We start from the raw sequence: 26,973 nt of genomic DNA on the forward strand, positions 1-26,973 counted from the left end.
TGGGTAATTAATAAACTGTTTGATTTTCAAGCAGGCTTGCTCGTTTGCTCACCGACCGACCGACTGACTCCCCGCACGCTTATGTGGGATGACGCGGTATGCGTTTAACCCATTCACGACTCACACAGAGGGAATGTATGATATACGCATACATCCATTCGTGCGCCACACAGATATCTGAGACTTCCATTTAAATGTTCGAGTAGAAATGAGAGTGGGGTAACCAGGCGGCGGCAACGCTATTCAAACCGTATGGAGCACATCTCTCAGATTTCCCCTTTTTTTCCCCTCGTTTTGACAGATTTAAGCTTTCGTCTCCTATGCTCTCAAGGCAAAAAAAGCTTAAATCTGAGGAAAAAAAGCTTAAAAACGAGATTCACGAGCACATATTTAAAAGATGTCACACGATACATAGACAAATCGTGTAACGTTGCAGGGATTTGGGGGTAACGTGGGGTAACATGTTTTCCAGATGTCCCAATATGATGAAAATTCGTAATTTTTTAACGTTGTACGTTTATGCTCGTAAAAAAATTAAGATTTTTTTTCAATTCTTCAACCTCAAATAAATTAACTTCATGTTATTTTGAACACATCCATGTAAATTTTTTTTTATTTCATCAAGAAATAAAATTTTAGTGGAGTATTGAAAATATTTTTTTTGTTTTTGCGATAAAATGCAACAGCATCAAGCCCCAACTTCACCTACGTAGATAATTGTATGAAACAACGAAATTTAAATTTTGTTTGACAGATTTGTCATCGGTGTAATGTCCAGTTTCTGAAAAGCATAAATTAAAGATGAATTATTGAAATTTTCAAAAAGGGGTTTTGGCCAAGCTTTCATAGGTCCTGCCCCATTGTGCGGCGACGGCAAGCAGCAGAATATGCTTATTGCCACACACCAACTGCGGTGGAAAAAAAAATGCGGCGAGAAATAATTTATTTTATTCATTTAATTTCATTCGAAATTTCAATTTATTTTTCAAAAAAAATTTAATTCCTTTCGAAACCGTGTCAAAATTTTAAAAATTTTGAGTTGTTTTGGCTCAGGCCGTTCAGACGCTCTTTGAAAATGCCTGATTGAAAACAACTCAGAATTCGCGAAAACCCCTACTATTCATTTCTGAGTTGTGCCGTCTTAATCAAAATTTGGGTTTTCCCAGTTTTGGCGCATTTTGAATTGTTTTCCTTCAAATCTGAGTCAAGGAGAATTAGAGTGTGTGCTAATCGGCGGAAAAAAAGATATTCAATTTTTTTCCTTAATTTTTGTTGATTAGTTCATGGATTTTTGTCAAATTTTCCCGAATATTGACCAAATTTTGGTTTGAAAATTTGTAAATCGAATGTCCGAATTTTACCAGGTTTTTAAATAAAATGGCCCGAATTTGCTCGGCCCAGATACGTGCGGGAGAACTTCAGGCAATCTTAAGCTCAGAGATGTTAAAATCGCGAGTCTTCATACTCGCACTTTGCCCTTCTTTGCAGAACGATTTTATTTCGTTAAACTCAAACTGCAATGATGCTATCGATAGTTCAATTCGGAAAGCATCAGGAAGGAAGCTTCGGGTAAACTCGGCAGGAGTAAACAGCAATCGGGGGAAACATCAGCGAAACGAACGTACAGTTCTGAAAAAATCGTTTTCGTTCGGCAGCCGAACACATCAATCGGACAACGCATGGGGGCGTGGCTAAAAGTGATGAATACAAGGGAACGGGAAACAAGCGAAAGAAGGGTGCGAGGAATGTTAACTCGGTCCGTCGGGCAACGATCGCTCGTGTGCATTCGTGTACGGTCAGCTTCGTTCTGTTGTTTCGTTGTTGTGATTTTATTCCTGCGAGGCATGGAAAACATCAATGCAAAACTTTTTTCTTCGTTTTGTGCACATTGATGTGATGATTGGAACGAAGATAAAATCAATCTGCAAATAGAAAGTTAAACTCGGAAGAAATCAGCCGAATGATTCTTTCCGAGGCGAGTTTACGCATCTCTGCTTAAGCTAAGTTCACCAGATTTTGATGCAAACTTGAGATTTCAACCATCGATAAAAGTAAGTTTCTTATTTTGTTACTAAAGGATTCTTTCTACAAATCCTAATCATTATTTGAATGATTTTGGGATATGTTTTCAAAAGATTATATTTGACTTGAAAAACTATTCATGTGAAAGAATTTTAAAATGATTAATCAAATAATATTTAATAATAATAATTTTAATTTTTTTATCCACGCATTGTTTGAGCAAAAATGTCATAGAAAAAATAGGTCACCAAAAATCCTGGCATGATTCAGTTCTTCCTTAGGTCATGCCTCAGTGTAAACTTGAAAATCGTAATAAAAGTATTTTTTTTATAAGGAAGAAATAAAATCACTGATAAAATGAATGAGGAATGATACACTTTAACAAGTTCGATCAATTTGTATTAAATAAAATTTTATTATGAAAAAAATAGATTCCTGTTCACTTACCTGTTTATCCGAATCCATTTCAAGTCGCATGGGGGATGGGAGGAGAAAAAAGAGAAAATTAAGGTTAGACACAAACTCCATATGGAAACGAGTAGCATTGAATGTTTAGTTGTGGTAAACGAATGGATCAATTAGAAGTAATTTACAGTCTATTCTCTTTACATGTCGATGTCAAATATGAACATATTTAAAGGTGGCTGGAAATTGGATTTTGTCGAATTTTGCAAACTGATCAGAAACATTTTGTGGATTGGCCCCAAAACCATGACCTGTGAAAAATTTCAGCAAAATCGTACTTGATTTAGGGCTGCGGAAAGGAAATCCGGAAAATCGATACATATTTTAATTTTGAGGCCAAATGACTTTTGATTTTCCGGATTTCTTTTCCCCCTGTTGATTTTTAAGGGTAAAAAAACCGAAACCTTGAGCACTTTGAGGCACCCCTGAATCAAGTCCGATTAAGCTCAAATTTTGCACAGGTCAGTTTTCTGGGTCAATCTAAAAAATCTACATGGTCGGTTTTCAAAAGTCGATCAAGAAATTTTTCCCATACATCTACTGCCACCCTAATAAACATATATAAATTTATCTCATTGATTGCGATTATTATCTGGACTCCTGTGGATTCCTGGGGCGATAAAAAGGACGACATATGTCGTGAGAATTATCCTGACTGAACTGTCTCCCGGAAATGGCCATGCGTTTTGTCTCTGTTCCATATGTCAAAACAAATCGTATCGTCGTTTGCCCCTGTCGGAGGACATTCCGACATATGTGTGTAAATGTGTTTAGGTCCGATTGTTTGTTTGTGCGATATCCCAGCGAGCGAATCGGTCTATGAACACATCACTAGGGGGTCTGTACTCTGGTTTGGTTTGAACGACCATCCCTAGATAGGTTTTCAAAAGGCCTCCAGTGAAAAATGTTTATTGAAAGGAATTTGAATCAGTGTTATTTTTCGCTTGAAATTAAATTACCATCATCACATTTCAAAGAGTCCTTCATTCCGTCTTAGAATCCGGACCATCTCAAGTAGAAATGGAAAATGGCCACAATGGGAACGAAAGTTAGTGGGAAATGTCATCTTGGACAACAAACCGGGAAACACGTTCTCAATCGACAGCACGTGCCCCCCCTCATTGCAACATTCGGAAGGCAGGCAACAAGGGGTCAAGCTGGCGGATGATTTATATGCAGATAGCAACTGCAGGAACAGATATGCCACTACATACTGTTGCTGGTTTAGGTTTTTTTTTCTGTTTCCTGAATCAGCTTCCCAGAAACTGACCCACCACACCGGTGGATATTCCAGATGCTTTCTGGAGCTTCTTTCAGTTACAAATAAACATCACAAGCATAAAAATGGCAGCTGTTGTGCAGTGTATCCAGATTGAAGATTTTCTTCCGGAAACAAGATTTTCAATCCGGGTTCCAATATCTGCATTCGGAATTTCATGGTTCACCAGTTTTGTATAACAATTCAGAGCTCTGATAATAAAACTTCATTACTTTTTTTTTCTTTCAAATATTTGGCAACCCGGACGTGTTATTCGCTAGCGGACAGGGATTGAAATGCTCTTGCTCAAGCGGCTGAGCATCAATGCTCTTGAAGCTCGAGAGCGAAGAAAGCTGGAGCCAATTCTAGCCCAACAATAAATGCTCAAATTAAGCTCATACCTCTTCGGGCTCTAGGAGACAAGGTTTTGCATTTTGCTTTGAGTTTGTTAGCTCAAGGAGCCGAAATTTCTTGAGCTTGCTGGCTCAGCAAAATTGTAACACTTGAGCTTAGTGATGTGTATTGACTTTGCCATTGTAGTGCAGTGTGAGCCAACGGCGTTTTTTTGTGCACCAGAAACTGTGAAAGTGGTTGTTGGGATTATTAACATGAATGTAAAAGATTTCTTGTAACTGGTAAAAGTTACCAGCACTAGTAACTATGAAATAGTAAAATTTACAATTTTTCGGGAAAAACGCGAAATGAAAGGGCTTTTTGCGAGGATTATTAAAATCAATGTTAGAGAGTTCTAGTAACTAGTTAAAGTTACCAGCACTAGTAACTATGAAATAGTAAAATTTACAATTTTTCGGGAAAAACGCCAAATGAAAGGGCTTTTTGCGAGGATTATTAAAATCAATGTTAGAGAGTTCTAGTTACAAGTAAAAGTTACCAGCACTAGTAACTATGAAATAGTAAAATTTACAATTTTTCGGGAAAAACGCCAAATGAAAGGGCTTGTTGCGAGGATTATAAAAATCAATGTTAGAGAGTTCTAGTAACTAGTTAAAGTTACCAGCACTAGTAACTATGAAATAGTAAAATTTACAATTTTTCGGGAAAAACGCCAAATGAAAGGGCTTGTTGCGAGGATTATAAAAATCAATGTTAGAGAGTTCTAGTAACTAGTTAAAGTTACCAGCACTAGTAAGTATGAAATAGTAAAATTTACATTTTTTCGGGAAAAACGCGAAATGAAAGGGCATTTTGCGAAGATTATAAAAATCAATATTAGAGAGTTCTAGTTACTAGTAAAAGTTACCAGCACTAGTAACTATGAAATAGTAAAAACTAAAATTTTTCGGAAAAAACTCCAAATGAAAGGGATTATAAAAATCAATGTTAGAGAGTTCTAGTAACTAGTTAAAGTTACCAGCACTAGTAACTATGAAATAGTAAAATTTACAATTTTTCGGGAAAAACGCCAAATGAAAGGGCTTTTTGCGAGGATTATAAAAATCAATGTTAGAGAGTTCTAGTAACTAGTTAAAGTTACCAGCACTAGTAAGTATGATATAGTAAAATTTACATTTTTTCGGGAAAAACGCGAAATGAAAGGGCATTTTGCGAAGATTATAAAAATCAATATTAGAGAGTTCTAGTTACTAGTAAAAGTTACCAGCACTAGTAACTATGAAATAGTAAAAACTAAAATTTTTCGGAAAAAACTCCAAATGAAAGGGCTTGTTGCGAGGATTATAAAAATCAATGTTAGAGAGTTCTAGTAACTAGTTAAAGTTACCAGCACTAGTAACTATGAAATAGTAAAATTTACAATTTTTCGGGAAAAACGCCAAATGAAAGGGCTTTTTGCGAGGATTATTAAAATCAATGTTAGAGAGTTCTAGTTACTAGTAAAAGTTACCAGCATTAGTAACTATAAAATAGTAAAATTTACAATTTTTCGGGAAAAACGCGAAATGAAAGGGCTTTTTGCGAGGATTATTAAAATCAATGTTAGAGAGTTCTAGTAACTAGTTAAAGTTACCAGCACTAGTAACTATGAAAAAGTACAATTTTTCGGGAAAAACGCCAAATGAAAGGGCTTTTTGCGAGGATTATAAAAATCAATATTAGAGAGTTCTAGTTACTAGTAAAAGTTACCAGCACTAGTAGCTATGAAATAGTAAAAATTAAAATTTTTCGGAAAAAACTCCAAATAAAAGGGCTTGATGCGAGGATTATAAAAATCAATGTTAGAGAGTTCTAGTAACTAGTTAAAGTTACCAGCACTAGTAACTATGAAATAGTAAAATTTACAATTTTTCGGGAAAAACGCTAAATGAAAGGGCTTTTTGCGAGGATAATCAAAATCAATGTTAGAGAGTTCTAGTTACTAGTAAAAGTTACCAGCACTAGTAACTATGAAATAGTGAAATTTCAAAATTTTCGGGAAAAACGCCAAATGAAAGGGCTTGTTGCGAGGATTATTAAAATCAATGTTAGAGAGTTCTAGTTACTAGTAAAAGTTACCAGCATTAGTAACTATAAAATAGTAAAATTTACAATTTTTCGGGAAAAACGCGAAATGAAAGGGCTTTTTGCGAGGATTATTAAAATCAATGTTAGAGAGTTCTAGTAACTAGTTAAAGTTACCAGCACTAGTAAGTATGAAATAGTAAAATTTACATTTTTTCGGGAAAAACGCAAAATGAAAGGGCATTTTGCGAAGATTATACAAATCAATGTTAATGTGTTAAAATTTTTTAAGTACAGACCCCGTTCGTTTTTGGCAACATGCCCGAACATTTTGTGTTGCCAAAATCGAACGGTTTTTTTTTTTCTGAAACCTTTTTCTCTTATTTTTTTAAAATAACTATTTTGATTATCATTAACGTTATTTTAAGTCAATTTCCGACCGTTTTTAGATTTTTTAAAAGTTTTTTTCTCAGGTTTTTGATGCATTTTACACTACTTTTTTTTTGTTTATAATCTTTGTTTTTTTTAACATTTTTGCTGTTTTCGTCATTCTTTATCATTTTTAAGATGATTTTGTCATTTTTAGTCTTTTGTTTGTATTTGTTTTTGAATTTTTAAAAATTTTCAGGTTTTTGTAATTTTTGAGTACTTTACATGTACTTGTACATGTAAATGTGTATGTACATTTCGTTATTGTATTCTATCACCATTTCTGAATGTCTAAATTATATGGGTCCTGTTATAGAGAAAACTAAAAGGCAATGTCGCTTCTAAAAACCGTTCGATTTTGGCACATGTGCCAAAATCGGATGTTGCCAAAATCGAATGTTGCCAAAATTTTACTATTTCATAGTTACTAGTGCTGGTAACTTTTACTAGTTACTAGAACTCTCTAACATTGATTTTTATAATCCTCGCAACAAGCCCTTTCATTTGGCGTTTTTCCCGAAAAATTGTAAATTTTACTATTTCATAGTTACTAGTGCTGGTAACTTTTACTAGTTACTAGAACTCTCTAACATTGATTTTTATAATCCCTTTCATTTGGAGTTTTTTCCGAAAAATTTTAGTTTTTACTATTTCATAGTTACTAGTGCTGGTAACTTTAACTAGTTACTAGAACTCTCTAACATTGATTTTTATAATCCTCGCAACAAGCCCTTTCATTTGGAGTTTTTTCCGAAAAATTTTAGTTTTTACTATTTCATAGTTACTAGTGCTGGTAACTTTTACTAGTAACTAGAACTCTCTAACATTGATTTTAATAATCCTCGCAAAAAGCCCTTTCATTTGGCGTTTTTCCCGAAAAATTGTAAATTTTACTATTTCATAGTTACTAGTGCTGGTAACTTTTACTAGTTACTAGAACTCTCTAACATTGATTTTAATTATCCTCGCAAAAAGCCCTTTCATTTGGCGTTTTTCCCGAAAAATTGTAAATTTTACTATTTCATAGTTACTAGTGCTGGTAACTTTTACTAGTTACTAGAACTCTCTAACATTGATTTTAATAATCCTCGCAAAAAGCCCTTTCATTTGGCGTTTTTCCCGAAAAATTGTAAATTTTACTATTTCATAGTTACTAGTGCTGGTAACTTTTACTAGTTACTAGAACTCTCTAACATTGATTTTTATAATCCTCGCAACAAGCCCTTTCATTTGGAGTTTTTTCCGAAAAATTTTAGTTTTTACTATTTCATAGTTACTAGTGCTGGTAACTTTTACTAGTAACTAGAACTCTCTAATATTGATTTTTATAATCCTCGCAAAAAGCCCTTTCATTTGGCGTTTTTCCCGAAAAATTGTAAATTTTACTATTTTATAGTTACTAATGCTGGTAACTTTTACTAGTAACTAGAACTCTCTAACATTGATTTTAATAATCCTCGCAACAAGCCCTTTCATTTGGCGTTTTTCCCGAAAAATTGTAAATTTTACTATTTCATAGTTACTAGTGCTGGTAACTTTTACTAGTTACTAGAACTCTCTAACATTGATTTTAATAATCCTCGCAAAAAGCCCTTTCATTTGGCGTTTTTCCCGAAAAATTGTAAATTTTACTATTTCATAGTTACTAGTGCTGGTAACTTTTACTAGTTACTAGAACTCTCTAACATTGATTTTAATAATCCTCGCAAAAAGCCCTTTCATTTGGCGTTTTTCCCGAAAAATTGTAAATTTTACTTTTCATAGTAACTAGTGCTGGTAACTTTAACTAGTTACTAAATCTCTCTGATATTGATTTTAATTATCCTCACAACAAGCCCTTTCATTTGGCGTTTTTCCCAAAAATTTGTAAATTTTACTATTTCATAGTTACTAGTGCTGGTAACTTTTACTAGTTACTAGAAATCTTTAACATTGATTTTAATTATCCTCGCAAAAAGCCCTTTCATTTGGCGTTTTTCCCGAAAAATTGTAAATTTTACTATTTCATAGTTACTAGTGCTGGTAACTTTTACTAGTAACTAGAACTCTCTAACATTGATTTTAATAATCCTCGCAACAAGCTCTTTCATTTGGCGTTTTTCCCGAAAAATTGTAAATTTTACTATTTCATAGTTACTAGTGCTGGTAACTTTTACTAGTTACTAGAAATCTTTAACATTGATTTTAATTATCCTCGCAAAAAGCCCTTTCATTTGGCGTTTTTCCCGAAAAATTGTAAATTTTACTATTTCATAGTTACTAGTGCTGGTAACTTTTACTAGTAACTAGAACTCTCTAACATTGATTTTAATAATCCTCGCAACAAGCTCTTTCATTTGGCGTTTTTCCCGAAAAATTGTAAATTTTACTATTTCATAGTTACTAGTGCTGGTAACTTTAACTAGTAACTAGAACTCTCTAACATTGATTTTAATTATCCTCGCAACAAGCTCTTTCATTTGGCGTTTTTCCCGAAAAATTGTAAATTTTACTATTTCATAGTTACTAGTGCTGGTAACTTTTACTAGTAACTAGATTTCTCTAATATTGATTTTAATAATCCTCCCAAAAAGCCCTTTCATTTCGCGTTTTTCCGTTACTAGTGCTGGTAACTTTTACTAATTACTAAAACCGTCCAACATTTATTTCAAAAATCCATGCGACAAGCCCTTTCATTAGTTACTTCACTTGTGCACAAAAAAGCAGGCGTTGGCTCGAACAGCAGCAGTGAAAACAAGCTCAACGATTTTGAATCGGTTGAGCCAACAAGCTCAAGCTCCTCTGGAGGCATGAGCTAACGGGCTCACGAGGGAAAAAAAGAGCTAAGGTTTCTTCCAAATAAGAGCTTAGCTATACGAAGCTCCGGAGACAAAAACGATAGGAGCTTCGTCGATTGCTTTGTAAGCGGAGCTATGGAAATAAAGAGCTATGAAGCTCGCTCAAATGAGCTTCATTTTCAATCCCTGCTAGCGGAGGATTTACAAGGCTGCAGTTGCACTTCCGAATCATACCAGTAGCTGTGTAAAACTGTGATGGTGCAGCAGTTCATCTCAGCCGGGTAAAAATAGTGTGCCATCAACTATACGGACCACCTCTGACAGCATCAGGATACAATCCCACGTTGCTAGCTATCGCTCAAAGCTACTGATCGGATTGTCGGGATAGGTAGAAGTCAACAGACATCTGTCGGCAGACTATCAATAAACCTTACCAAAGATTTTTTTAGTTCGATAGTGATTTTAAAGTTTACAACTGGACAGCAAACAAAAATCGAGCAATTTTCTATGACAGCATTGTATAAAGAGTCTTAGGAATGTTTTAATTTAAAAAAAGGCGTCATTTTAGACCTTCTCAAACCTTAAGGTCTAAAATACTACGCTTTGGTTCAACCTCAACCTCAACCATTTTTTTGCATAATTTCAAAGAAACCATAAGCATACGCGGTCGAACTTTGTAAGAAATTTAGAACTTTTCCTTGTAAGTATACCTTTGAATTTTCAAAATTTTCCACTCCGTGGGAATGTTTCTCGAAAAATTGTAATCAAATTTCCCATTGGTAAGATCAATTTTATTCGAAGTTCTTCAAAAGCGTAGGACTTCTACTGGCAGTCTAACTTTCTTATCTTTCTTTTAACATTATCACTATTATGAAATGTTAGATAAACCTCTTCAACACATTTTTTTCGCTGATTATAAACAATTTAGTTCCACGAATAACTTTATCGTTTAGGATTTTTTTTTTTACTTTTTCTTCTCCAAAAATTGCAAAACCTTATGGGGTAAATAACTAAATTTTAGTACTTTTTCGGTTGCGACCAAGTTAACTATTTGTCGATTTCCCAGACAACCAGAAGTCGTATTTTATTTTACCGATTATATCGTATAGAATGTTATTTAAACTCATTTTCGTATATCTGCACCTACAATGTGCGGCCCATGCATATTCTTTATCGTATTTAAATGCATTGCATGATTTTACTACAACAAGAATAGAGACTCGACCTTTGTGTACGACAATTCGCAAAAAAACTCCGTGAAACGACCGATATACGATAATCAGCCGTGATTGACAGATTTTGTCGTGCTATAATTAAAATAATTCGAAATTAAGATTTTTATTACAAGAAATACGATTTATATTATCATAACAACCAGGTGTTAGATCTTAGCATAGAGAACAGACATACAAGCTAGCTCACGAAACTTGTGTAAAATTTCCAACGATAGTTTTGAACAATTTTTTTTTGGTTTTTGGCTGGGCCTTTTCGAAAACTGGCCACCTGAAAATTTGATTTGTAACTTTTGAACGGCGCAATAGATGGCACTATTTCAAGTCAATTTCTAACGTATTTTTTGAATGTCAGCATTTGAAATTTTACACACTTTTTGGAAGATTTTTTGTTCGAGCTTGTACGTCTGTTCTCTGTGATCTTAGCAGAAAGTACATTTTTCTGTTAAACAAGATTGCTTAAATGAGAGATTATATTTTAAAAAGAAAAATATAAAATGTCGGAAGAGTGGTACCTACAGTTGATTAGTTCAGCGATACAAAAGTACTAAAGGGTGATACAGTCAAAATTTGGTCAAGGGAAAACGTGTGTAAATCGGTTAAATCGTTTATTTAAAAAATCAAATTAAATTTCTTTTTCAAGTTTAATTAGTATAAAATTCAGGAAAAATATTCAGTTAGGCTTCCGCTTTTCGAAATCCGAATTGCCGGGCCTTACGCTTAGCCCCTGCCATCTCCAAAATAGATCAAATAAATAGGTCGCAGTGGATTTGCTCATACAAAAAAACCCCTGCCGTCAGATTTTGTACAGCCACCTTTTCCACCTTCTTCGCCACAGAAAGCCAGTTTGCCTCGAACTGCTGCTCGTCCTTAGCAGTTTTTTGACACTAGCCCAGTTCTTGTCCTTGGGAACCACCTGCACGTTGTTGGCGGCGTACCACTCCATGGCCTTTTTACCGTAATGGAAAGATGCCAAATCCGGACAAAACAGTACGGAACAACCGTGTTTCTTCAGGAAAGGCAGCAGACGTTTATTCAAACACTCTTTCACGTAAATTTCTTGGTTGGCAGTCCCGGAAGCTATGAAAATGCTGCTTTTCAAGCCACAGGTACAGATGGCTTGAAAAACCAGGTATTTCTTCGAGAACTTTGACAGTTTCATGTGCCTGAAAATATCTGCTACCTTTCCCCTTCCTTTTGCCGTATAAAACTCCTGTCCCGGAAGCTGCTTGTAGCCGGCTTTGACGTAGGTTTCGTCGTCCATTACCACGCAGTCAAACTTCTTCAGCATCGTCGTGTACAGCCTCCGGGATCGCGCTTTGGCCGTCGTATTTTGTTTATCATCACGATTTTCAGTCACTACCTTCTTGTAAGTCGATAGTCCGGCTCGTTTTTTGGCTCGATGCACGGTTGTAGACGATACATCCAGCTTATTTGCGGCATCTCGGAGAGAGAGGTTAGGATTTCGCTTGAAACTACCGGCAACTCTCTTTGTCGTCTCAGCGGCTTCCGGTTTTCGATTTCCCCCCGATCCAGACTTCCTGGCTGTCGACAAACGTTCCCCAAACACTTTAATTACATTTGTAACGGTTGATTTGGAAACTTTTAGAGATTTTGCCAGCTTTGCGTGCGAGTAGCTCGGATTTTCGCGATGCACGAGCAAAATTTGGATACGCTGCTCTTCTTCCTTGGACGGCATTTTGACATCTGAAGAGTGAATTCCAAAATCAAAATAGGAGCACCATTCTACACACACCTTCAAAATGAGGGGTGTTCAGGTTTTTTAAATGCAAAATTGAAAGAAATACGTCAAGTTGATATTGACCAAATTTTGACCGTATCACCCTTTAAGGTATTTGCTAGTAATAAAAGTTCTTCCCAGAGTGTTCACATTGAGCGCGGCTCCGAAACATTTCTACCCGAAATCCAGCCCAATGCTGTATCCAATATCGTAAGTATGTTTCAAAAGCATTACTCACTCTGTGATAGCATAAATATTTGTTCTAATATTTGTTTCAATTTCGTGAATATAGTTTTGACTAAAACAATGACATTTCTCGTTATTTTAACAAAACATGTAAACTAAAAAAAGAAAATAAGCTCCCAACTCTCCCAAGCTCACTTGGAGATATGTGCTATACAATCGTATATAACTGCATTTATTCGTAATAACGTGCATGCAATCGTATACCTAAGTATGCAAATTAATTAGCATTTCTGATTTTCGTAAAACGTATTTGCTGGCAATCGTAAAAGAATACAAATAAGTTTAATAAAATCGTTTATGATAATGAGACATCGATGATTGGAATCGTATTTAAGAAGGCTTCAAAATGTTGGTCTATTTTTTTATCATCGCTGACGTGTTCTACCATTTAAAAGATTTTAGTTACAGAAATATACGATTTGCTTTTGGTTTAATGCCTTTGAAGCAAATTCCCTTTTATTTATATATTCCAGATAGCGTCGAACTCTTGAACGTAACTTCATGAACGTTGAAAAATTCCAGCAATCAGGCAAATTATAAATTATACTATATAAACTAGAATTTGACAGCAAAAAACTAATTTCTTTGAAACAAGTCGCAGAAGACGACCAAATAAGTCATCAAACTTTCCATATTGTTACGATAAATGTCTTATATAAAGATGTTCCCAATCGCACATTGAGCGAAGACCTACAAGATTACCACCTCAATCATCTATATGATGATTTAAATTGTCATAGTATATTCCAAAAAGAATTAGGTTAGTCGTAAATGATTCGCATGACAAATCGTGCAAATCGTAATTCAGTACAATCCAAATCCAGAATATCTGTGCTAATGGCCTCCAAAATGATACGTATATACTGGTTTTGCTGCATTATATAGGTTATGTTTACACGTATATTTGCACGTATATTTGTGTTGCAAATTTGAAATGCCCACCAAATTGTTGTCTGGGTTTTTGACGTTTTTCTAAAACCCGCCTTAAGACGTGTTTTTTAATTTCTTCCATTCTACCAAAAGATCATTTTACAAATAAATTCAGTATAATGGGAAGGTGTAGACCTAAGAAAATATAATTAAATTTAGGAATCACGCAAGTAGTTTAAAACTTTGAAAAACACAAAAGTCCTACCTAACATTTTTCACTAACTATTCGATTTTCTCCACCATCCATTTTCATTTCTGTCTAAGACCCACTTTTTCAGTGAATCGGGTAGAAAAGCTAATGTAAATTGCGTACAAAATGAAAGATATATCAATAAATTCAGAATTTAAAGCATTAAATAACATTATATTCCACATTTCCGATTCGTACGTTCTCAATAAACAGAATCACGAAATATGCCATGGTTGAATTGAAGTTTTGCAAAATTTCTTATAAAACAGTGTAATTTTTTTTGTGTAATTGATTTGTGTAATTTATGAAAGATAAGAACTGCAGAAACGCTGGGTAGCCGCCTGGAATGGGACCTGACCAGGATTGTTCGATTTTCAGGAAAAAAATGTCCTCTAAGATCGATTCAGATGGACGGTCGTAGGATCGATCCACCTAAAAAATTGAATCTTGAGGAACGATCTCTGTTAGATTGATCTTATCCATTCTGTTCAACTTATTGTTATAAATAGGACAAAAAAAACTTTTTGGTAGAAATAAATGCTTATAAAAGGTCTTCAGTAAATATATTGAAAAATTCCATATAAAAATTCCAAAAAAGCCAATCTTATATAAAGTATCGAAATCGACTAAATGCGCAACAAAGAGTGTCATGACATTGAATCAATTATTAAAATTTGGATCTGAATAACTCGGCGCAGCGAATAAAGGAATCCAAAAGATCAATTCAAGCCTAAAAAATCGATCCAAAAAATCGAAAATCTGAATTGAAAATATCGATTTTTCGTAGATCGATCCAAGATCGACCAATCCTAGTACTAACCTTCTACTTTGAATTTCATAACTCGGTTAAATGCCAAAAATTAAATAAGAGGATATTAAAAAATATCATTTAATAAATTCACTCGAATGAATCAAAAATTAGCTTAGATCGAACGAATATAAAACTAATAAAAGATACAACGGGGAGTGTTTCATTTTTTTGGATTTTCGCAGGAGGGGCTTCTCTTGCACGTGCCGGTAATTGCTCTGGTGTACCTACCTTACATATATTTTCAATTAAATCAAACAATTGAAAAAAAAATATAAACGTTGCTTATTTTTATCGTAAGTTGCCTACTAGGTTTTCAGTAGATTTGAATACTATCATGATCGAAGGTAAATCATGAATCCAAAATCAAAATTTTGAAACAAATCTTTGATTTCAGAACACAAGCGATTAAATGAATTTAAAAAAAAAATAGAATTTCGATCTCATTATCATAACTCAGACTTTGAATTCATTATCAGTCATTTTTGGCCAATAAGTCTTAGAGGACGAATGACTGAAAAGGTTAAAATCCCCTTAAAATAAACAAAAATAGAATAGAATAGAATAGGACAATAAGTTATGCAACTCGAAAATGAATGATATCATGAAATTTATTTGTATGTCATTAATTATAACATGAAAAATTATATTTTGTTTTTTCTTTGTTTTCCGAAGTCGGCTGAGTGTCAAGATCCACACCAATCATATTTTAAAAGTTATAATTCAGCTTCGGATTTTACAGAAAAAAAATTGATTATTGCAATTGCAATTGATTAAGACTCTACATTAAAGAATATTATGAAGTAAATACATAAGGAAACAGCTGTTTTAATGCATATATTTTAATAACCATTTCAAAAATGTTTGTCGTCATCAGTTCGAATATTACATCAGATTTCGTCTATCACCTCTAGTTTTGGTGCTATGGCGCGCATACTTTTGAAATTTACCAATTTTGACTGAACTGCAGCTGATTAGAAACCAAAAACTGATTTTAAATCTATTTGTTATCTTTTATCTCATGTAAGATCAAGATTTTGCCTAGATTTTTTAATTGCAGAGATACAAAACTTTAGATAGAAAACAATTTCATTCGATCTTTTTTTTTTGAATATTCAATTTAAAATTATGTTAGTTTTTTATATCTGACATCACTAAAGGGCGTTAAAATTTTTCAATTTTTTTTGAAAACGAACACAAACACATACAGGTTCTCAATGAAACTTGATGTTTCCTCGAAGAGATTCCTTTTTCTTAACTCTAAGCGTACCAACTTTCGAGGATATGATAAACATCTTACAAATGCTAAAACCACCAACCCACAGAAAGTGTACTATGTATGCCGTGACCGGGATTCGATCTCATACCCGCTGGCTTAGAGGACTTGAATGCTATCCTCTATGCCACGGGCTTTATTTATCTAAAAGACTGCAAAACGATTTTTATTCGAAACTATCAGAGAAGAACTGTAAAAAAAATCGAAGAGAAAATTTATGAAAATTTTTCTCAGATATCAAAATTACTCGTCGTCATCGAGGAAGTTGATCATTCAATCAAACCCTTTATTTTCAATGTCTTTATAATATTTGACAGTTTGTTTTATTAATGCGCACTTTTTTAACACTCTTTAAACAGTCAAAATCAGCTATTAAATTTTTAGCACCAATGTGATATTTGTTGTCTTATGCTATTAGAATCTGATCCTTCTTTTCATATATTTTTTTTAAATATTTATAGAAAATTGTTTTGAAAAATTGTGAATACTGTGCCCTTTGAAGAATAAAAAAACAACTTTATTTTATTCCTACCCTCTTTGTGGGAAATTGGTTATTATCCTCAACATATCTCTTAAGGGTTAAAGCCTTAAGAATGAAGGTTTGCCTTTTGGTATTGGAGGCAATTCTATCAAATCAGCATCACTGAAATCGTAAGGAAATCAAATTCGTCAAGCAACTCGCTAATGTTCAGCTGTTCAGCTACTTTCGTCAAAACTTTTATCCCAACAGAAAAGAATCCTAGATATTTTTTAAAACATAAGCAAAACGTTTTCCAGTTTTAAGCTTAGTTGTTAATTACAATAGAATCATTGATATAAAAAAAACTCAAGAACGTTCTTCGATGATTCAAAAAATTATAGTAATTTTTTCTGTAGAGTTTTTATTAAATCTTTTCCGTGTATTTTTCTAAATTGATTTTTCTTTGATTTTAACTTACCCCTCAGCAAGAGAATCTTGCTTAATTTAAGACAATTTTTGAATTTTAAATGTAGATAAATTGCCACAATGAAGTTCGTAGCTGTCAAATTTTCAGTATAAAGATATGTGGCATCTAAACCTAAAGGCTTTATATTTTGTTTTTGAGTTTTAAGGTCGAAGGATGGGTCTTATAGATTTTATAATGGCACAGGTCTGCGACTTGCACACTAAGATTGCATTGCATTTTCCGCTCGGGGCGAAGATCCTCCAAAGTACAGGAAAAAGGCTCAAATGTCACGAGAATCCTTTAAAAACTGTTGTACTAAATTGTTAATGCAGTACCCTTCGGAACGTTTTTAATTTTGTCCTTCTTGGTAGATATGTGTTCATGCTGCTCCGTTTCATGGATGTCCTGAGATCGTCCTGATTTTTCAGCTGTTGAAAATACAGGACAGAATCGTCTCGACCACAGGAAAAAAGATTAAGTGTGTGGAATCTAAGTATGCACTAAATTTTCCCCCAACAGCTTTTCCACTAAGATACGAGAAAAAATTGAAAATTTATTCATAAATATTGTGAATATTTTTGACTAAGTAGGGGAGATAAATGCACAATGGTCACCTTAAGGAAAACGCTTATTTAACCATACAAAAAATTCATAACAAATGAGTTGCATCACTGGATCGAATTTTCTCAAATTTTTATGAAGAACTGATCTACATTTGGAACAGTTTTGTAGTTATTAAGGTATTAATTTTTCAGCAAAAAAAAACCCTTTATCATCTTTACTGAAACATAAAAAAACCAACTAGGATCTCCAGTGACGAAAATATTATAATTTTTTGAGCACAGGAAAATAAGCCCTTATGATCGTTAAATCATCTTGATCTATTGAGTACGCACTGCAACATGATCTACACATTAGGTGGTATGAATATGAAAATAGCAATTACTTCGATAGCTTTCACTTAGCTCGAACTTTAGAATGCAAACTTTGAAAGCATTTGCTCTACTAGATATGATAAAGCAAAGTAGAACATTTACTTTCAACCAGCTCCGGATTTAAAATATGCATGCTATTCGAAGTATTTGACTCACAAAACTGCTTGAAAATATGAAAAGCAATTTCTAGAGCTTTATTCATATCAGCCATTGTTCCTCAATTTTCACCATCATTAAATTCTTGATTTTTTACTATAATAAATTTTAAAACAAGTTTATACTATAACTTGTTGACTCGGGGCGTATAGAGCACCATTGATCGGGGCACGATGAGCATTTTCTGCCGTAGAATCTAGCAGCGCATTCCACTCGATGAAGTCAGCTGAATTGTAGAGTCACAACTAGAATAGTTTACATCTGACGATTTAGCCTATTGGTTAGGTGTCGGAAGGCTAATCTCCTTTCATTTACCATTCATGATCGATTATTTTGACTGTTACATTATGCGGCTAGTAGCATAATCCGCAAAACAAAGCATCAGAAATATCATATACATATAAGTGTATGTGAATTTAATGTTTTTTTAAACGTTTTTATCTTCTTTTTCGAGTTAAAGCCCGCTAGGAAATAGACTTTTTAGTGTCTGTTTCACCGTTAAATTTTAACAGAAAAAAAAAATCAATCAATGCAAAAGGTATTGTCAAGGCAAAGATCTGGCATCAGGTCACACAGAGGAACTGAATTGACCTCCCACGACTTGTTCCGTCATCTTGCAGTGCTGTTGCACCGAGCAGCAATATATCTTACACATGCCGCTGGCTAGAAAACAACTGTTGTTGGGGGAGAGAAATTCAAAACATAAACAACAACAAGGAGTGAATCTCGGTACTTTTCTCACTTGTAGCCAGACGGTTCGCCTGGAAGAATGGGAAAATACCCCCAGACGGTTTGCGGCGACCGACCAAGAAGACATACCAACCACAGGTGAGTCATTTTGTTAGCTAACCTTGGAACGTTTTTTATAGCGAAAGTTGGAAGGTTTTTTTTGCTGTAAGAAAAATGTTTATTGCACCTGAGAACCACGTGTTCTGTGTAGGTGAACTCTCTTCCGAAAGCATTCGAAACGTGTCTATCATAAGTTTTGACCGGTCAAAAAAGTTGAGACAAAATTCGCTTGAAGTTCGGAGAAGTTGATGGAAAGGTTAAGAGTTATGAGCTACAGGTCAATGTAAGCTTGAAGCTGTTTTTTCACCAAAAAAAATCTCTTTCTGAAAACGATTGAAACTCAATAAACAAACAACATGACTGATTTGAAGGTTTCAAACATTTTATTTTACACAAAATCATCCCAAACTGAGTCTTTATCGGGCCGAGTGTTGAACTTTTTATCATCAACTGTTCGCTTCATTGTTTCACAGTAGTCCAACGGCAGCCGTTTGGTACAAAACTCTTCAAGCCGCTTAGAGTCCAACAACCGAATTACGACTTCAGTAACGCTCCAAAGGGCCAAAGCGGTTGATCCGATGGCTGTCAGTCCCGTTAACCTATGGTAAATCCATCCGAAGTTTGCTATCTGAAAGCCCACATGTAGAATCAGAATGGAAGCTATTTTTATTCGAAATCGAGACCTTGAACCCGATTCTTCATATTGAGATTCCAAATCGTCAAACTTTGACTTGAGCAAGGCTCCGTCGAATCACTTCCATCTGTACCGTTGAGCCGTCAACACGTACGCCGGAGCATCGTATCGTTGCTGTGTACCTGCAGGAACATTTTACATTATTTATTTTTTCCTTACCTGTATTTCAATCAGCACTTTTCAGTGCTAAAATTATTTTCATTTTCTTTTATTCATATTTTCTCTTTTCTTTCCAGCATGGGGAAGTCTTCGGCCGGCTCAAGGGCCGGAAGAAAACGGATTGCTGAACCTAATCCAGGGCCATCTGCCAAAAAAGTTGAAATTTCCAATTCATTCGATGTCCTTCATAACATTGGTGATGAGGAAATATTCATATTTAATTCTGATAAGAGTACTAAGAAACCTTCTTCTTCTTATACTCTTAAAAACGAAAAGATTCCACCAATAACGGTCACGATTCCTGACTTCAATGCCTTTCGAAAAGAAATCGTCACTTCCGTCAAGGATGTGAAGATTTCTTTTCAGATCGGTCGAAGGGGAACTGCTCGTATATTGGCGGAATCTTTTAATGATTTTCAAAAGGTTTTAAATTATTTGAATAATAAAAAACACCAATTTTTTACGTACGACACTAGAGGTGATCGTCCTTTTAAAGTTGTACTTCGTGGTCTCACCGGCGATCAGACACCGGATGAGATCACAAATGAATTAAATTCTTTGTTAGGTTTTTCTCCAATTCAAGTAATTCAAATGAGGAAAAGAACCAACACGAATAATACCAGTAGTGTAGGTTTTGCTCCTGAACTTTATTTGATCCATTTTAAAAAGGATCAGGTTAATAATCTGCAAATTCTTGAAAAGGCTCGTCTTATGTTTCATTGTCGAGTCAAATTCGAACCTTTTCGTAAATCTTCTACCAATTTTTTACAAAACATTACGCAATGTCGTCGTTGTCAAGCTTTTTGTCATGGCACTAAAAACTGTAGAATGAATGCCAGATGCATGTTTTGCGGCTCATTCGATCATGAAAAATCTAAATGCCTTTTTGGTGGTGATAAGCCAAAAACAGAATTTTTTAAGTGTGCGAATTGCGCAGGTAATCACTCCTCGAATTCGCTAGATTGTCCCATCAGGGCAAAAATTATTGCTTCTAGGAAAAATCCCAAAGTTTCCAGAAAAGTTTCTTCTCCTCCTTCCTCTTTTTCGTCTTCACACGTCGGGCCGGCAAACAACCTGCCTGTTCGCATTCAGCCTCGGTCTACATTGGAATCACGGCTGGGTAATACCCGAAGTGATTTTAATGTTACCTGTGCTGATTCTGCGCCCCAGACTCGTTGTTTATCGTTCTCAGAGGTGGTTGAAAATGGGTTTCCCTCTTCAGGTTTAACTAATAAAAATGGGAAAAAACCAAGTCTCAACGTTCATGCGAAGGCTTGGGAAAATCCCCGAAATTCAAATACTTGTTCTTCTCCTTCATTTTCTGATCCTAACAATTTTGTTGATTTGGGTGAGATAACTGAGGAAAAATTAAAATTTTTGCATCAAAATTTAATGGAAATGATGCAACTTATGTTGAAAGCAAATTCAATGTTTGAAGCTTTCCAAACTTCTTTTAATTATGCTAACAAAATTATTATGACTTTACGATTCCCTCATGGATCCAAATAGATGTTTAAATATTATGAATTGGAATGCTAGATCTTTGCTGGCTAACCAAGATGAATTCTTTTTATTTTTGAAAACTCAAAACATACATATTGCTGCCATCACTGAAACTTTTTTAAAGCCAGACAATAACTTGAAAAGCAATGCTTTCTTTAAAATTTTACGAAATGATCGACTTGATCGACAAGGTGGGGGTGTAGCTATTGTCATCAATAGTCGTCTCAAATTTAGACTTCTTCCTTCTTTCAATACAAAAGTCTTAGAAACAATTGGAATTGAATTAGAAACTTCTATGGGGAAAATTATAATTGTTGCCGCATATTTGCCTTTCCAATGTAGCGGTGAACAGAAAAATTTTTTGAAGGGAGATTTACAAAAACTCACCAGAAATAAATCTAAATTTTTTATTATTGGTGACTTTAATGCAAAACACCGATCTTGGAATAATATTTCATCAAATTCAAATGGGAATATTTTGTTTAATGACTGCTCTGCAGGTTATTATACTGTTGAATATCCTAATGGGCATACTTGTTTTTCTTCAATTAGAAATCCCTCCACAATTGATTTGGTTCTAACGGATTTAGGCGAGCATTGTAGTCAATTAGTTACTCATGCGGACCTCGATTCAGACCACCTTCCAGTAACATTTTCTTTATCCCAAAGTCCCATTGAAAACCCTTTAAAATCAACTTTTAATTTTCAAAAGGCTAACTGGGAGCGATATATGAATTTTATTGAACGTAATTTAGATGTAAACGTTCCACTGAATTCAATAGAAGATATTGATTTGGCTGTAGAAAATTTGACAACTGCAATAGTCAATGCTAAAGCCGCTTCAATACCTAAAGTTAAACATAAATTCAATCAACCTTTGATCGATGATGATCTTCAGTTTTTGATACGACTGAAAAACATTCGTCGACGCCAATATCAACGTACTAGGGATCCTTATTTGAAATTAATTTATTGCGACCTTCAAAAAGAGATCAAACGTCGTTTAAATTTCATTCGTAATGAAAATTTTGCTAAAGCAGTAGAGGATATAAAACCCTACTCAAAGCCATTTTGGAAATTAACTAAAATTTTGAAAAAGCCCCAGAAGCCAATTCCTACTTTGAAAGATGGGGATAAACTTCTTTTAACTAATTCAGAAAAGGCTCAAAAATTAGCCCAACAATTTGAGTCTGCTCATGATTTTAATTTAAACGTTGTAAGTCCAATTGATGCTCAAATTTCCCTAGAATTTGATGATATTCTTTCCAAGCAAAATGTGTTTGAAAGTTCTTGTGAGACAAATATTGATGAACTTAAATTGATTTTCAAAAAATTTAAAAATATGAAAGCTCCAGGGGAAGATGGGATTTTCTATATTCTTATTAAAAAGTTGCCTGAAAGCACTTTAAATTTTTTAGTTAAAATCTTCAACAAATGTTTTCATTTGGCTTATTTTCCCAATAAATGGAAAAATGCCAAAATAACTCCAATTTTGAAACCTGGAAAAAGTGCTTCAGAGCCTTCAAGTTATCGACCAATTAGTTTGCTTTCTTCTTTAAGTAAACTATTTGAGAGAGTTATTTTGAATAGAATGATGATTCACATTAATCAGAATTCTATTTTCCCTGATGAACAATTTGGTTTTCGTCATGGACATTCTACTACACATCAACTTTTGAGTGTAACTAATATGATTAACGCTAGCAAATCTGAAGGTTATTCAACTGGTGTTGCTCTTCTTGATATTGAAAAAGCTTTTGACAGTGTTTGGCACAAAGGTTTAGTAGCTAAATTAGCTCGATTTGATTTTCCTGTATATCTCACCAAAATTATTCAAAATTATTTGACTAGCCGAACCTTACAAGTAAGCTATCAAAATTCATGCTCTGAAAGGACACCCATTAGAGCTGGTGTCCCTCAGGGTAGTATACTTGGGCCAATTTTATATAATATTTTTACTTCTGATCTTCCTGATGTACCAGAAGGAAAAGGTAGAAGATTATTTGCTGATGACACTTTGCTTTCAGCCAAAGGTCGAAATTTACGGGTGGTACGCAGTAGATTGCAACAAAATTTAAATTCCTTTTTGAATTACTTGAAAATGTGGAAAATTTCTCCTAACGCTTCCAAAACTCAACTTATTTTATTTCCCCATAAGCCAAGAGCAAATTTTTTAAAACCTAATGAAAATCATTCCATAACTTTTAATGGGGTTTCATTAGAATGGTCTGATCACGTGAAGTACTTGGGACTTACACTTGATCGGAATCTTACTTTTAAAAATCACATTGAAGATATTCAATCTAAATGTAATAAATACACTAAATCTCTTTATTCTCTCATCAACAGGAAATCCCGGTTGTGTCTGCGAAATAAAATGCTCATCTACAAACAAGTTTTCCGACCAGCGATCATGTATGCAGTTCCGATTTGGTCTAGCTGCTGCGCGACGAGGAAGAAAGCCATCCAGAGGATTCAGAACAAGGTTCTGAAAATGATTTTGCGGCTTCCACCTTGGCACAGCACCGAAGATCTTCATCGGATTGCGGGCATTGAATCGATTGAAGAGATGGCCAACAAAATCATCTCCAACTTCAGAGGCAAATCGATGCAGTCTTCCATCGCAGAGATTCGTTCTCTTTATGTTTAGTTTAATTTTAAGATAGTGTTTAGTTTTAAGTATAAAATATTTTTGCTATTACAGGATGTTCTCCTACATTAAAAACTTGATTGCGCTCAGCAAATTTAAATCTTATAAATAAATTTTTATAATCTAGTTACTTATAGGGCTATGAACAGTTCATTATTGAGCTGAACACCTAGTTTAATGCAATAATGTAATATAAGTGTAATGATGATTTGATACAAATAAAGACATATTTAAAAAAAAAAAAAAAAAAAAAGGCTCCGTCGAACAGAATTGCACTGCTGATTAGAAGACAGTTCCAAATCGATCCGAGTAGGCTTAGATCGTCTGATAGTAGCTGAAAGGTTGCTGAGATTATCGAAACGGTACATCTCGTCAACAAAAATATCACCGGAGAGCAGGCTTTCCAATTCCAGAGGCCAAGTGGTTTTGGGAGCTGTCCGGCATAGGCTGCTTCGATGCAAGGTTTCTCCGATATGTAAAACATATTGAGTGATCCAGCGTAATAGCAGCATACCATCAGAGGTGCTTCGGGAACTGTGAGTCCTATGATTTGTTCGAAAAGTGGAAGTAGGATCGTTTGATTTGCTGAGGTTACATCCGGAAGAAACAGTGACATTCTTTGGTGGCTACTAGAACTGTGATTAGAATAACCATCGCTAGCAGTAAGGTGATTGCAGATAGGCTATTTCGTTCTAAAATAGTCCTTATTTGATCGAAGTTGTACCAGATTTTTGTCATCCAAAAGCTCATGAACAGGGACTTGGCGTAGACGGCAAATGTGATAGTTGTCCAGTGTGGATTGTAGCAGTTGAGCATAGTAAGAAGGCAGTTGGACCCGAGAGCAACCCAACGTCTCCATTTGGCACTGAGAGCTTCAAGATCCGGTAGCTGGTACATTACTACAAGATATTCTAGAATTATATCCGCGGCACACAGGGACATGTAATGATTGGCTACGATCGATGCTACAAACTGCAGATGAGCGTAGATTTTTGCCGGTTTATGACCTAGCTTATCCAGCACCAGTTGATACGAGTTTACACTGTCAGCTGTAAACCGAAAACATCTGAAATTAACGAATTCTCCTTCGATTCTTTGGGTCTTTTACCTAGATGCTCATCTCGACTGCTGAAAAGATACAGGAAGTGCAAAATTAATGCCACCCCATCGCTAGCGACACGGTGATAGTTTGGAGAGCTTAGTCCAAGCATTCCTTCTTCGGTCCCTAATTTGGACACAACACAGATGAAAACACTAACCCCGAACGACGGTATCAGGAACCAGCGTCCTAGAACGTCCATCCTCGGTTCCGGCCAGAGACTAATGGATTGCATTGAATGTTTCGAAATCGGCCCTTCGAATTTTCCATTTCCTAAAGGATTTACCATTCCAGGAATCGGCTATAAGTGCAAATAAGATAAATACCAGTACCGGTGATGTTAGCCACTATTTTCCCTAGCAAATGTCGATCCGTGACGAAGGTAAACAAATACATTCCGGCCGGCATATCCTACTTCAGCTGGCTGAGCAATGTCGTAACTATTTACAGTTTCCTTTTGTTGTTATTGCGGGTGATCGAAAATTACCAACCAGATAAGTGAGTGAGTTGGATCCATGTTTGTTTGTTAGTTACGGAGGGTGTTTCATAGTGTAAATTACATGATACCGTTTACCAATCAGCGTTAATCAATCCAACACGTGTGGTGTTTTATTTGGTTAACAATTATCCAGTTGGTTGATATCGGTATTATTTGTTGAATATTGTCAACACAAATCAAGCATCAATAAGACAATTTCAGAAAAGTACCAATATTTTTGTAGAACTAGTTAACTAACATTTTCAAAGCTGGTTACATTTTTTAAAATTTGTTTTCAATGCGGTAATATTACTGTTTTTTACTGAGGCAGCAGCGTTCGTACACTCTTTTATCCTGAGAGCAGAGGCATATTCAAGGATGCCACATCTCCACTTTTTCAATGATTTAGTTTATTTTCATTTGAATATTTATTTCTATTTGTTTCGTTATCCAATTTTATTATTATTATTTTTTACCATTTATTAGTCGACGGCCATGTGCTGAAACCTGACTTATAAACAATTGGCATGGGCTGAAACTCGGCTAGCGCTCGATTTTTAGTTTTTTTTTAAATTAATAACACTCACTATTTGCCCTTTCAGGCTATCGAAAACCTCTTTTAGCTTTTAGGGTGTAAGAATCTACTCTGCATCAATAGGTTCGATTTTCATAGTATTTCAAATTTCTTAACACTCACTATACGCCTTTAAGGCTTGCATAAACCTCTCAGGCCTTTTAGAGCGAACGAAACCTCTTTGCCCTTCAATTGGCGAACGAAAACTCTTAGCCCAAGTGGGTGGTTGCATTCCCTCTGCCTTGGGACTTTTTGTAACCAACACAAATGGGTACCATTCCAGCCCAGTCCCGTCCATCTCCCTTACGGAGAGGCATTATCCTGGCAGGATCTGTCAATGTGGAATTCCGGACGACCCATTTTCAGGGTTGCTCTTGAGATTGGTGCACAACTGACCTGATTGATACCTAGATTCTGGGAAGATCAGTTGTGCTAGCGATTGCTCATCATCGCTTACATACTACTGGGTTATCGCACACTCTTTTTTATCGTGAGAGCAGATTCATAATCTAGAATGCCACAGGTGGTTGTAGTATTTGTACGATGCTTGCCATCATATCCTCGAAGATGTACGCTTAGAGTTAAGTAAGAAGGAATCTCTTCAAGGAAACATCAAGTTTCATGTAGTTCATCAAGTTCATTCCTGTAGGTGTTCATGTTCGTACGGCAATAATTCTATGTGTTCACTTTCGTTCTCAAATACTTTTTCCGGGCGAGATCAGAATCGGGAGCATAGCTTCGCAATAAAAGCTTCTGACATTGAAGCACACGCCTCAGAGATTGAAGCCTTCAGAGAATTGACACTTGGGTTAGAGGATCCACAGGCCTTTTCCTGAACATATACCCTAACGTCAAAATTAGAGTGCGTACCGTTTTATTTTGTTTTGATTCGCGTGTTTGTTTCGTGCCGGAGCAAATCCAGAAGTTGCTTCACCAACAACAAAAGTATAACGTCGGGGCGATCGGTTAGGTTCTTTATCGTTTTCGCAGATTCGGGAGACAACAATGTTGTCAATTTTGCGACCATCAGCTGCAATGGCAAAACAGTGTTTTGCAGTTACAAGGATTCCACGGATCTCGAAGCGGAAGTGTAGGATACAGATGAGCAAGCTTAAATAATCAGCGTAGAAATTAGTATTAATAGCTTGATCCTTTCTTAGCGTGCAATTAACTGAATGAGTTGCATGAGTGGAATGAGTGCATGGATGAAAGAGAAGG

The 26,973-nt window shown here is 35.1% G+C and overlaps 2 protein-coding genes across 10 annotated transcripts in view; both read right to left on the reverse strand.

Annotated features, from left to right (window-relative positions):
* The window catches only part of LOC129740357 (sex determination protein fruitless), a 761,972-nt gene that overhangs the window by 473,630 nt on the left and 261,369 nt on the right, over positions 1–26,973 (reverse strand). The window lies entirely within an intron of this gene.
* Positions 23,948–24,858, reverse strand: LOC129740359 (uncharacterized). Its single transcript, XM_055732023.1, has 2 exons — positions 24,713–24,858; positions 23,948–24,653 (listed from the first exon to the last, which is right to left on the reverse strand). Exons 1-2 carry the CDS (start codon positions 24,813–24,815, stop codon positions 24,196–24,198), a joined length of 561 nt encoding a protein of 186 aa, XP_055587998.1. The 5' UTR covers positions 24,816–24,858; the 3' UTR covers positions 23,948–24,195.

This window comes from Uranotaenia lowii, chromosome 1 (genome assembly GCF_029784155.1).
Source record: "Uranotaenia lowii strain MFRU-FL chromosome 1, ASM2978415v1, whole genome shotgun sequence".
In the NCBI taxonomy this organism is placed as follows: domain Eukaryota; kingdom Metazoa; phylum Arthropoda; class Insecta; order Diptera; family Culicidae; genus Uranotaenia; species Uranotaenia lowii.